The following is a 14,488-nucleotide window of genomic DNA, read 5'->3' as shown; positions in this document are numbered from 1 at the left end:
CTAAATTGTACTAGCCTACTGTCTATGAAAGTTTACCATTGTTCTACACTTGTTTAACAAAGGCATTTGTAATGATAAGGCTATTACCACAGGTAAGACCATGGATGGCTCCTAATTACTGTGGGTAGGTTAATGTACTGTAGCTGGTCTTTTCTAAACTATAGTATTTGTTATAATAATAATAATAATAATAAAAAACACTAAGAGCCTAACATTTACAGTTGTAATAAAAATAAAGTCTAATATATTCGCTCTAATAAATTATATATAAATCTATACAAGTTACCATTTAGTGCAGGAAAAAGATTTTTTTTTTTTTTTTTTTTTTTTTTAAATGACCAAATATTTGAGTAAGGATGATGATGTGTATTTTAAAAACTGATCATGTGTATTATTTGTTCCCTATCTGTCACTCATTTGATGTCGTGTCAATGTAGTGACACTAGGGGTCATTCTTGTGAACCCGAAACACCTCTGGTTTTTGAAAAAAGGCCAATGAAAATTGGCGAGTGGTATTTGCATACCACTCCCCCGAACATACGGGTATAAAAGGAGCTGGTATGCAACCAGTCATTCAGATTTTCTCTTCGGAGCCGAACGGTCAATGCTCACTGAGCTGAATTTTCCCGACTGTTCATTCACCTCTGCTGGATCTGACGGCGCATTTCAGCGGCTTGTCCCCCCTCAGCACTGGTGCACTGCAGAGAACGCCCTTGGGCGCTTTGGCAGAAATAAAAGAGTATATTTCTCTAAAAGAGCGGCACACATGGAACATCTTTTTAAAGATGCCCTTCCGTTTGTGTGTTATTCCTGGTTGCGGTCGTTATCTCTCTCCTTCTGATGGTCACGATCGCTGTCTTTCGTGTCTGGGCGCTACCCACACGGAGACAGCGTTCGTGGATGGATCATGTACTCATTGCGAGAACATGACCATGGCAACGTTGCGGTCGTGGCTTGCCTTCGTAAGAAAGCAAGCCACCCCAGCGGCTCCCCGCCTCGGTCCTTCTACCTACGGGTGTAAGGCCAGCGTGGCTAGCACTGGGGGCGATTTGGGGATCCCAATGGGAGTACCTCCGCCAGGTATCCCCCCACGGATCTCCCATTCCCCAGCACGCTCGTCTGCCCCGATCGGGCTTCCGGATAAGTCTGCTGGCTCGTCTCACGGCGGATTCGACCTCTTGTTCGGAGCCCGCAAAGGCGATGAGCTCTCAAGCGCAGCATCGGAGAGCGGGCTCGTCCAGTTGGACGCGGAAGCCTCAGCTGGCTCCCCCACTCGGGTACGGTCACCCAGTCAAAGGCTGACGCGGAGATGATGGACATGCTTTCCTGGGCAGCTGTATAGCGTTGGGCTAGAGTGGAACCCTCCGCTCTCCCCTGAACCCTCGCGGCTCGGGGCACACAGTGGTCTGCCTGTCACACACCGCCAGTTCACGTAACACAGTTCAGCCAGTTGTGGCGTTTCGTATAGGGACCCCTAGTGTCACTACATCGACACAACGTCAAGTGAGTGACAGATAGGGAACGTCCTGGTTACTTGTGTAACCTCCGTTCCCTGATGGAGGGAACGAGACGTTGTGTCCCTCCTGCCACAATGATGGACTACCCGCTGAAATGGCCGGAACCTTGTCTCGGCTCCTCAGCACAAAACCTGAATCAGTGGTTGCATACCAGCTCCTTTTATACCCATGTTTGGGGGAGTGGTATGCAAATACCAGTCGCCAATTTTCATTGGCCTTTTTTCAAAGACCAGAGGTGTTTCGGGCTCCCAAGTGTGACCCCTAGTGTCACTACATCGACACAATGTCTCGTTCCCTTCATGAGGGAACGGAGGTTACGCAAGTAACCAGGACGTTTCCTGTTTACCTCGTCAGTGCTGTTTGAAATGAAGGGGCTGTCTAGCAGTTTGAGGGGTTTGATTTCCTCCATATAGAGCTTTATACTAGAAGGTCTTAAAATGGAAGGGAATGGGGCCAATCCATAAACGTTAAAGATTCACTATGTAAAATTTTTGATTAAAAATGAACAAATTGCCATTATTGATTGAGTACATAAACAATCAGTGTTCAGTAACACTCACACAGTTCAGGAAAGCATCGTTGCAGTCTAGATGGATGTTTATCTGTTATCCGTTTGGCGAAGTTGTTTACCTGCTTTAATGCTTGGATATGTTTTCTGGTAGGGTTGTTGAAGCTTATATTGCTTGTCACTCTTTTATGAATCGATCCTTACTTGTGTGTTAACCGATTGCGATGTATCTATATTGTCCGGTTAAGTTACTGTAACATGTTTAATATGTATGACTTCAGAAATTGACTTCTTGTTATATTGCATATTTAAGCATATTATTTTTATGTTTAATAAAGCATATTTTATCCCCATTATTATCGAATCCTCATTTTATGTTTTAGGTTTACGGCGTTATTGTGTGCATTGCATAGACATGCTGTTGTAGTAACTGAGGCTGGACAATATAGTATACAAATAATGAAGTCTTCTATTGAGCTCATGTCGGCCATATCACAAGTTTAACCTCTTAAATTTAAATTAAAACATTAATAGTAGATATTAAAAACTTGAATAATCATATTAAGATGTACTGATGGTGGCTGAGGAGAGTCCCCTGTATTTAATAGTGCTTTGAGTGTAGTGTCAGAGAAGCAATTTAAGTGTAAAATTCATGCAAATATATGTAAATAAGAGTGTTGTTTATCGTCATCAAAGCAAGTAATAGTTCTGTTTCAAATGTTTAAATGTATAACATAATATCAGCATGAGGTAAGCTCAGATTGGGATATTCATCCACCAGAAGAGCAGTGCCAGAACACGACTGATGTAATGTATTCTTCTGCAAATTGCTTGAAATTTTAATTTTCAACCACAGATGTTGCTAGAGAGCACAAAGTTATGTATTGCAGCTTTAAAATACACACTTAAAAAAAAAAAAAAAAAAAGAGTAACGAGACGTAGACATCTCGCTGTCTCCTGCCTATTTAGGCAGCTGTCTTCTAAGGCAGCATTCTTACTGAAATAATGTGTCATAAGAGAGTGTTTTGGAATGCTCTGCATAGGCAGCAGCTCCGCACATGATTCAAATAGCGCTCCTCAAGCGCAGCGCACGGAACACTCGATTCACAACTGATTTCAATACAGGTGACGCGAGAGAAATGACGCAATCCTCTAATGAGCTGATACGCATGACACACACATTTTGGGTAAAAAAGTTGATTTTGTGTCATATTAAACTGTTATGTATCGATACTTTTCAGTATTGAATGGGATTATAAGGATATTTATTAACTACGTTTCTCTCGCTTAGTCCTCCATCTTGGGTTTATTTTTACACAAGCTCATCACAGTGCATTCTGGGATCGCCTACCCGGGGAAGGATACATCCGATGCTACCTTAAAATATGGCCAAAATGAGATATCTTAAGAGGTAGCATAATTAAAGGGATAGTCCATCCAAAAATGAAAATTCTCTCATTATTCACGTACCCTGATGCCATCACAGATGTGTATGACTTTCTTTCTTCAGCAGAACACAAATGAAGATTTTTAGAAGAAGATAGAGCTCTGTCAGGTCCTTATAATGCAAGTAAACGGGTGCCAGCACTTTGAGACGGTCCAAAAGTCACATTTAGGCAGCATAAAAGTAATCCACACAACTCCAGTTGATCAATGAATGTCTTCTGAAGCAAATCGATAGGTTTAAGTAAGAAGCAAGTTGATAATTAAAATATTTTTCATATGCACACTCCAAAATTGTAGAAAGAAACAAAAAAATATTGAAACTCAAATAAATTCATTTACATCCAGTCTGTACTGGAAAGCATCATATTTTGCAACCCCACAAACATGTACCATAGCAGCCATAGTTTCTGCCAAAAATACCATAGTTGTGAGTAATTATGCATAAAATAAAAAATATAAATAAATATATATAAATAAATAATTAATACATTAAACTACTACAGCGTTTTAGTGCCTAAAATAAATAAATAAAATCTCAGATTTCGACAAAAAAGTCTTAATATTTTGAGAATAAAGTAAAAATTTAAAGAATACATTTGTATTATTATGAAATTGAAGTCGTGATATTTTGAGAATGAATCGTGAGGAAGGTAACATCAAAGAACATTTTAAACAAAATTACACCGAGTGAGTATAAATTTTTTTTTTATGTGCATTTTTAAAGATTTTATTCACTTCTTGGTGTTTCCATCCAGTATTTTTATGTGCTATCCCAAAAATTCATAATATGTGGATGGAAACCCAGCTAGTGAAAGTGAATGGTGATTTTTACTCCAACCCTAACAAAAACAAGCTCCATTAAAGTATCATAAAAGAAGTTCATGTGACTAGTACGCTATATATAAAAGTATTTTTAAGCCATGCAATATATTTGTGTGAGGATAAAGTGAAGTGTAAGTTATTTACTGATAATCTTTTTCTCTGCTTTAGCTCTCAGATTTAATTTGTGTTCATACCTGACATGATTTGTCCAAAGGTGCCATTTTTTAAATTAAAACAATCAATCACAAATGAGATTTGAGAGTTGCGGCTCAGTGGAATATTTCCAGTGGATAACGTCTTAAATTACACTCCAAAACATCACTAATACGACATTAAAATGTGTAATCAATGACTTCATTCCTTATTCTATGAGTATAATTCACACAAGATCAGTAAAAGATGCTGTTTTAACCACTCGACGATCATTTAAAGGTGCAGTATGTAAGATTCAGAAACCCTTGTTATTAATGACACTTGTGGCCGTTAAGTGAACTGCAGCCAGCTACCTGTTGCTCGTGCACACACTCCATAGGGATGCGAGTGAGCATCGACCAAAACAATGACGTAACGTACAAAGAGACTGAACGCGATTCACCGGCATCATGCTGACAGATGAGGTAGCATAATTAAATTACACAGTTATGATTGTTTTACTACAAACTTTGAGACTGTATATTATATTTGACTCTTCAGCGCTGGAACAGGACTAAAACAAAGTGTGGATGGAGTTCTGACTATGAGAGACTGTAGTTTGAAGTAATCACTTTTCTTTGCATGATACATTGACTGCATTTATACGATAGCCTATGTCAGCGTTAGCTAGCTAGCCAGCTTTGAATGAAGCCAGCTCATTTTTTAAGTTGCGTTACAAGCTGTTCACACATTGGCAAAAAAAATAAAGGAGAATATTGCATGAAAAATGTTACATATTGCACCTTTAAAGTAATAAATCTGCATTATAAAATGCGTTATTTGTCATGACTACATTCTGCATTCATGAGGTTAATATGCTTACCCTCTGTTCAAAGATGTAAGTCCTCATCTGTCTGCAGATTTGCTTTTATCTGAAGGATCTCTGTGTGTTTTAGACTATCTGAGGGAGCAGTTGGATGTGTATATGTCTCAGTTCCCTAAAGTACGAATCATTCGGCTGAAAGAGAGGCAGGGTCTCATCAGAGCCAGGATGGCAGGAGCTGCTGCTGCTACAGGTAACACACACTCACTTTTATTTCAGTTCACATTACTTTATTACCATAATGCCAAAACATTCCGTTCAGACAAGAACAGTGTGAGTAGAGACAATTTATTAGATTTTTATTTTATTTTATTTTTTTATTTTTTTTGCTGCACCCAATTTCCTGTATTTTCAGAGTTTGTACTGAATATAAGTGTCAGGTTGCACACTTCAGAATCTCAGCAGATGCAGTACGTTGTCCGGGTATTGTTCAAACACAGTTTCATGAATACTGCGTATTCAGACATCCTACTCATTTGACATTCTCTGTAGTTGGAATGTATACATATTTGGATGTGGGATGTTCTCTGCTCTACACTTGTTGGGCAGTACATGGTAAAGACAGTTTTGTTTTCTCTGTTACAAACAGATCACATTCTTCAGTTGTTTCAACAGATGTTGTCTCATCTGCAGGTGAAGTGTTGACATTTCTGGACTCGCATGTTGAGTGTAATGTGGGTTGGCTGGAGCCTCTGTTAGAGAGAGTTTACCTGGACCGCAAGAAAGTGGTGTGTCCTGTTATTGAGGTCATCAGTGATAAGGACATGAGGTAATGGAAGTTATTCAGTCATTCAAATGCATTTGGAGCAAGAAAGTACTGTGGTATTTCCATAGTTCAGTGATGGTAATACTATGGTTTTTTTACAGTAGACTATGTTACTGAATGATTACCATAATCAAATACCATGGTATTTACATGCTACACCAAGGTACTTTAATACATAGTAACCCAAAGGATGTCCTTATGAGACTCCAGAGCTCTTTTCATTGCATCATTCTTCAATGACCTGTTTTCTTTCCATTAAGTTATATGCTGGTTGATAATTTCCAAAGAGGCATTTTCCGATGGCCGCTGGTGTTTGCCTGGAGCGCTCTGCCTGAGGAATATATCAGACAGAACCACGTGAAGGATTCTGACCCCATCAGGTGATGTCCAACATATGGAGAGTGTATAAAGCTGGTAAAAATCATGGGCATGCTTGTATATTTATGTGTTTATAAATCTATAGATATCAATAAGGGATACTGATTGCTGTTCTGGGATAACACTACTCATAACTGCTTGTCTAGGATGAGTTTCCTTACCCCAAATCCAAATTACTAGTGAGAAGAGAAAAGCTGACTCTGTCACTCACTACATGCATGTGCAAAGAAAATGTCTTCTTTTCTGAAATTAACGTTACATTTTTTTATTTAAATGTTATTAACTTTTAATGTCATTTAAAGTTACTTAAAGTTAGTGTAATTACTGGATTTAAACATATTTATTTAATTATGGATAAAATAAAACAAGTTCATGTAAAACGTTCCTTTTTTAATGACATCCATATCCACATTTAAATCAGTATGCGACCACCTCTCAATCACACAAAATTAACATGCACTAAAATGAGTTTGGTGAAAATAAAGTCACCAGAATCCCTTGAATACGTGAAGAAGACACTCACTGGATTTTATATCACAACTCCTTTTTAGTCACCACTGATATTTTGGTTGTGGACTGCCTATGATTAAGCTGTATGCATACAGTATGATACCAGATTCATCCGTTTTACCCATTTTGATTTTATTTTGCTGAGTTAGGAAAGACAGTTTTATTATTCAAGTTTGTTGTCATGCTGATAAAGTCTCAAACCACCTCAGTGATGATACTGCTCTCTGTCTCAAATGCATCTTGGAGGGCATAGCTATCCGATCAGTAAAAATGCATGAAGTGACCAAAAATCTGGTTATATAGGTTATACTGTGGTTATATTATAGTATGTAAGAATATATATGGCACCATACACACCTGCATTGATCTCATCTTTTGGGGTTGGTAGTTTAAATGTTAATAGGACACTGTAACCATATGTTTTTATTGTTCCACAGGTGTCCTATTATGGCTGGGGGTCTTTTCTCAATAGATAAGAACTATTTTTATGAGTTGGGGGCATATGACCCAGGCCTGGATGTGTGGGGAGGAGAAAACATGGAAATCTCTTTCAAGGTAAACAGACTTTGATATTGAGTTAATAATAGTGTAATATTGTCAGGTGACACCAGCTAATGTGTTATTTGTGCTGTAGATCTGGATGTGTGGTGGCGAGATTGAGATCATCCCCTGCTCACGTGTGGGACACATCTTCCGTGGTGATAACCCTTACAAGTTCCCTAAAGATCGGGTAAAGACAGTGGAAAGGAACTTGGCCAGGGTGGCAGAGGTGTGGCTGGATGAATATAAAGAGCTGTTTTACGGTCACGGCTACCACCACCTGTTGGACAAGAGCGTGACTGATATAGGAAACCTGACTGAACAGATTGAGCTGAGAGAGAAACTCAAGTGTAAGAGCTTTAAATGGTACCTGGAGAATGTGTTCCCAGACCTGGATGCCCCTCTGGTCAAAGCTGAAGGACTGGTATGTAGAAAATATATGAATGAATGAAAGAATGATTAATTAAACTGATTTTTTTTCTCGAGTTAGAATAGTCCAAATTAACCCTTTGTTTTCTGGTCAGATCTTTGCTTCTCTGTTTTGACGCAATCGCTTGTCTTCTTCTAGATTTTCAACGTTGGAAACAGAAAATGTTTGGTATCTCAAAATGGCATTTTGTCCTTTGATAAATGTGATCTCACAAATAAGGTAAATCCAAATAATAAGACCATTTCTGTTATATAATTTAGGCCTGTTTCTCACTGCGCAAACTGCACATTTAAGCAACATTGTGCTGCGTAACATAAGCTTTTCATTACTGAGGCTGGAAAACTCTATACAGACTATAAACCTATTTATCAACACGGTACTTTGCAATATGCAAAGTAAACATTAAAACTGGCAGCTGTGGTTGCCAGTATTTTACCATAAAATATACGGTAGCAACATAAAATGTGACATACAGTATAACATCCCTATGTACATGATATTTGATACTGATATAAAAAATAAGAAGAAACATAATATTTCAATGAAATATAATCAAATCACTCAGGGAATTGTATTGTTTTTCAACATAATTGTGTAGTAAATAGTTTACTGTAAAAAATAAATGTATTGTTAAACAGATATATAGTAAATAGATAATTATTCACTAGTAATTATACTAGTTAATAGATTACTGTAAAAGTACTTGTATTGTAAAAGTGTTTTCAGACCTTGAATAATGTAAAAAAACAAGTTCATATTCATTTATAAACAACACAATACTAATGTTTTAACTTGGAAAGAGTTCAGAAATCAATATATGGTGGAACAACCCTGATTTTCAATCACAGCTTTCATGCATCTTGGCATGCTCTCTACCAGTCTTTCACATTGCTGTTGGATGACTTTATGCCACCCATGGCGCAAAAATTCAAGCAGCTCGGCTTTGTTTGATGGCTTGTGGCCATCCATCTTCCTCTTGACCATCCATCTTCCTCTTGATCATATTCCAGAGGTTTTCAGTGGGGTTCAGGTCTGGAGTTTGGGCTGGCCGTGACAGGGTCTTGATCCTATGGTCCTCATCCACACCATGATTGACCTGGCTGTGTGGCATGGAGCATTGTCCTGCTGGAAAAACCAATCCTTAGAGTTGGGGAACATTGTCAGAGCAGAAAAAAACAAGTTTTCTTCCAGGATAACCTTGTATGAGGCTTGATTTATGCGTCCTTCACAAAGACGAATCTGCCCGATTCCAGCCTAGATAATCACATGGATGATTGTTGGTGCCAGACGGGCTGGTTTGAGTATTTCTGTATCTGCTGATCTCCTGGGATTTTCACGCACAACAGTCTCTAGAATTTACTCAGAATGGTGCCAAAAACAAAAAAACATCCGGTGAGGGACAGTTCTGTGGATAGAAATGCCTTGTTGATGAGAGAGGTCAACAGAGAATGGCCAGACTGGTTCAAACTGACAAAGTCTACAGTAACTCAGATAACCGCTCTGTACAATTGTGGTGAGATGAATATCATCTCAGAATACTATTCTGAGATATATATATATATATATATATATATATATATATATATATATAACACACACACACACACATACACTACCGTTCAAAAGTTTAGGGTCATTTACTCATTCTTTCTTTTTTTTTTTTTTTTTACATTTTAGAATAATAGTAAAGTCATCACAACTATGGAATTATAGAAATGGAAATATGGAAATTATGCTGTGACTACAAAAATCCAAAATAAATCAAAACTGTGTTATATTTTAGCATCTTCAAAGTAGTCACCCTTTGCCTAGATTTTGCAGAAATGTACTCTTGATATTTTCTCAACCAACTTCTTGAGGTATCACCCTGGGATGTTTTTTAAACAGTATTGAAGGAGTTCCCATCTATGCCTGGCACTTATTGGCTGCTTTTCTTTATTATTCAGTCAAAGTCATCCATTTAAAAAATAAAATTATACAAAAAAAATAAAATTAAATACAATTTTAGTTTTGTAATGAAATCAATTAATATGTTAAAAATTAAAAAACTCATTTGAAACATTTAAGAATATGCCTTAGGTTTTTAAGATCATGAGAAACATTTCAGTCAAGTGACCCCAAACTTTTGAACAGCAGTGTATATACACACACACACACACACTGGCGGCCAAAAGTTTGGAATAATGTACAGATTTTGCTGTTTTGGAAATTGGTACTTTAATTCACCCAAGTGGCATTCAGCTGATCACAAAGTATAGTCAGGACATTACTGATATAAAAAAACAGCACCATCACTATTTGAAAAAAGTCATTTTTGATCAAATCAAGACAGACCCCATTTCCAGCAGCCATCACTCCAACACCTTATCCTTGAGTAATCATGATAAATTGATCATTTGGTTCTAGAGAATCACTTGCCATTATATCAAACACAGTTGAAAGCTATTTGGTTCATTAAATGAAGCTTAACGTTGTCTTTGTGTTTGTTTTTGAGTTGCCACAGTATGCAATAGACTGGCATGTCATAAGGTCAATATTAGTTCAAAAATGGCAAAAAAGAAACAGCTTTCTCTAGAAATTCATCAGTCAATCATTGTTTTGAGGAATGAAGACTATACAATGCTTGAAATTGCCAAAAAAACTGAAGATTTCATACAAAGGTGTACACTACAGTCTTCAAAGACAAAGGACAACTGGCTCTAACAAGGACAGAAAGAGATGTGGAAGGCCAGATGTACAACTGAACAAGAGGATAAGTACATCAGAGTCTCTAGTTTGAGAAATAGACGTCTCACATGTCCTCAGCTGACAGCTTCATTGAATTCTACCCGCTCAACACCAGTTTCATGTACAACAGTAAAGAGAAGACTCAGGGGTGCAGGCCTTATGGGAAGAATTGCAAAGAAAAAGCCACTTTTGAAACAGAAAAACAAAAAGAAAAGGTTAGAGTGGACAAAGAAACACAGACATTGGACAACAGATAATTGGAAAAGAGTGTTATGGATCTTAACCCCATTGAGTTTTTGTGGGATCAGCTAGACTGTAAGGTGTGTGAGAAGTGCCTGACAAGACAGCCACATCTATGGCAACAGGAAGCGTGGGGTCAAATGTCACTTGAGTATCTGGACAAACTAACAGCTAGAATGCCAAGGATCTGCAAAGCTGTCATTGCTGCACGTGGAGGATTTTTTGATGAGAACTCTTTGAAGTAGTTTAAGTAGTTTATGCTGTGGTTATATTATAGTATGTAAGAATATAAATGGCATCATACACACCTGCATTGATCATTTGTTTTCAAATTGTAATAGTAATTTTTCACATTATTAATGTCCCGACTATACATTGTGATAAGTAGAATGCCACTTTGGTGAATAAAAGTACCAGTTTCTTTCCATAAGAGCAAAATGTGTACATTATTCCAAACTTTTAGCCGGCAGTATATATAAATAATGTATATATGTGAACAAGTTCCACATGGAACTTAAACCTGAACCAAACCAGGAATCTTTGTAGTTCATGCTCCTTAGGTTAGTAAGACTGGCTAGTAAGCTTCCCTAAAACGTTCATTGAGTTGTTGTTATTGTAGGTTTTCCAAATCTAAATTGATAAATGAACAGACGCTGCTGTGCAGGATCCGCTGTGTATTTATGGAGAAGAAAAAAAATCAGTGTGAGTTTTAAACAGATCAAAAATGAGAGGGTGAACAATTAGTCTGTCCATCTCATCAATTTACACTTCGATGACTATGACATTAAACTATATTGAAAATATAGAATATTAAACAAGACTACAAATAGGGCTGCACGACATTGGAAAAAACTGACATTGCGATATTTTGTTTTTCTGCAGTATATATTGCGATATGAAAAGAATACAGGATGACTTCACCAAATGACTTGAATAGCTCTATTTGAGAAGAATTAATTATTCTAGAATGATTGGGGTGATTTTGTAGGGAACTGCATCTTCATTGAAAATTATAATTAAAAAAAAGACACTGAAAATGACTTTATTTTGGGTAGTTAATTTTATTATAATAATTAATACACTGTTTAATTCACCATGGTGCCATTGTATTCATGTATTACTCTTCTATCTATTCAGGCTAAAGTCAATGATCTAACATGTTATGATATTAATAATGCATGTTGCTTACCCTAAAATAAAGGGGCTCATTTGTGAATGAAGCAATGTGGTGTCTAGAAGGGATCCAGAAGATAACAGGAGGCTTTATCTCTGTACTCCAACCAGGTTAAAATAGAACATTACACTGAGGATGTTTCATTATCACAATAGGGAATTAATGTGAATGACAAAATAAGTCATTTAACAATTTATTACATTACACATTAAATTACAAACCTCTTTGAAAATAGAAAGGAAAACAATAAATGTTTTTTAATTTAAACCATTTGAAAAATAAAAAAAGAGCAGCTATACACCAACCCTGAGTGGTTTACAAAAATACAACATAAAATAAAATGTTTATAAAACACATAACTTAAAAAATACACTGGCAAATTCATCTGAAATAGTTTTTTTGCTTTGGACGGCATTCAGATCTGGCTTTGCACTCGTCATACAAAGATTTGTGGTGCTGACTTAAATGATCAAACAAATTGGTCATGTTGCCTCGTGTTGTGGTAACAATTGCAAGGCACACTCAACAAAGTACCTGTTTTTGGTCAACATCATCCTGTCTGTAGCCGAAATATTTCCATATAACTGACTATGCATTTCTTTTTGCAACCAAATTCTCCATTTTGGTCTTTTTTGCCTGTTCCTCGCTTATCATTTCGTCATGCGCAAGTAGAGCCTGCACGTCAACAACGTGCAGCAACGAAATCCGTGTTTTAAAAAAATAATAATAAACTCGGTGTATCCAAGAACCTATAAATCGGAGTAAATTACGTCATATCAGACAGATATAATGCTAGTTTTCCCTTTGAAAAAAAAAAGATTGTAGACATATATGTTTACCTTACTACATCGCATGTTCTGCGATGTGACTATTGTGGATGCGCACATCGCGATGTCGATGCTGAAACGATATTTCGTGCAGCCCTAACTACAAGAGAATAAATGATCATAACATAATTAATTTTTTATTGTGTATATAGTTTGTACATTAAGTATTTAGTTCACTTGTTCTACTGTTCAATACTTTGAATGTTTTACTTTTTTTGCACTAGCTTGTTTGCTCAATTGTTTGCACCTTTTAAAGGCTTCACTGTTTGCGTTATGCTCTTTTAAAGATGTTTTTACTTTACCTCAAGGTTGTAAGTGAACATTTATTATGTTTGTTATGTGCACTTACTATCTATCCTACATATCACCGTTTTGATTTAATTGAAATCAGTGTTAGAAAACTCTATACAAAATAGTTTCATGTGGTATTGTGTTGGAAGCACATGTATGATCATGCAAAGTTATGAAAAAGCAACAGACAAAATGCAGTTGACTGCAAATTTAGGTAGCATGAAGCCATCTCTTCTTTTGAGGCAACATGAAATAATCAGTCTGGGTGTGTCCCATTGTTTTAAAAAAGTTGTCTGTCAGGCTTGATGTAAGTTGCACATAAAGTGACAGGCTCATAAACACTTCTATTCAGTAAGTCAGATTGAATCCAAATTATTTAAGCAGTTCATAGCTACACATTGGGGTTCCTGTTGCATGTATATAATATGTTGGAGCGCTGGATCAACGCCGCGCGATGTACAGACATCATAGCACTATTGGGGGTGTGGCTGGACCCCTGAAAGATGTCCCTTTTTTACCCCCTTATGGGCGGCCCTGGTTGTAGTTACGCTGCTGCAATGCTTATATGCTGTTTATGTGTGCGGTGTGAAACAGGTCTTACATTGATATTATATTCTGCAGTATAATCTTGCATCATATAAGCTCATTGTAAATCTGCTTATCTTCTGTCGCCTGTCAGAGTCAACACTTCAGCTACACCTGGTTAAGGATGCTTAGACAAAACACTTCCTGTGTAGCTTCTCAGGAGACACGTGTGATCATGAAGCCATGTGACAACACTAAGCCAGAGCTCCGCTGGATACACAAGTCTGATAAAGCACTGGTAAGTGTTGGACAAAATCTGACCTTCAGTGGTAGTTTGTGGTCCATCAATACACCAGAAATACAGCAGCAAAAAAGTGAAACTGGATCTATTAGTGCCCAATATGATCATTCTGAATGTATTAATGGATCACTTGTGCCTTCTCACATGATTAGGTTAATTCCTACTAAGTAGTACATTTTCTTGTCAAAAATGTGCAATGAACAATGCTGTTGATCAGTTTTATTACATTAAAAATTAGCATAATAAACTTTGCATTGTCTCAGGCCATTTCCCTCATGAACAATTAAACTGCCTCAGGACTCCCCCATAGTGCATTAATGTAAATACATATCTCATGTACATATGTTAATTCACATATTTAATTCAGTAACTTTACATACCCCTACCTTGCACATACATTACCACTAGCACATGTACATATGCCATTTTGTTATATGTCCTATTATTTGTATGTCTATTTATACTCTTATA

General features: G+C 37.0%; 1 protein-coding gene across 1 annotated transcript in view; it reads left to right on the top strand.

Moving 5' to 3' along the window:
• Positions 1-14,488, top strand: part of LOC127448061 (polypeptide N-acetylgalactosaminyltransferase 5-like) — a 28,121-nt gene that overhangs the window by 2,646 nt on the left and 10,987 nt on the right. The window contains exons 3-9 of the mRNA XM_051710333.1: positions 5,382-5,501; positions 5,942-6,077; positions 6,335-6,454; positions 7,400-7,517; positions 7,597-7,926; positions 8,071-8,151; positions 13,871-14,014. Of these exons, the coding sequence (XP_051566293.1) occupies positions 5,382-5,501; positions 5,942-6,077; positions 6,335-6,454; positions 7,400-7,517; positions 7,597-7,926; positions 8,071-8,151; positions 13,871-14,014 (1,049 nt within the window). The remainder of the gene's footprint in view (positions 1-5,381; positions 5,502-5,941; positions 6,078-6,334; positions 6,455-7,399; positions 7,518-7,596; positions 7,927-8,070; positions 8,152-13,870; positions 14,015-14,488) is intronic.

The sequence above is a fragment of the Myxocyprinus asiaticus genome, chromosome 11 (genome assembly GCF_019703515.2).
Source record: "Myxocyprinus asiaticus isolate MX2 ecotype Aquarium Trade chromosome 11, UBuf_Myxa_2, whole genome shotgun sequence".
NCBI lineage: Eukaryota > Metazoa > Chordata > Actinopteri > Cypriniformes > Catostomidae > Myxocyprinus > Myxocyprinus asiaticus.
This window is presented reverse-complemented; position numbering and strand designations above follow the sequence as displayed.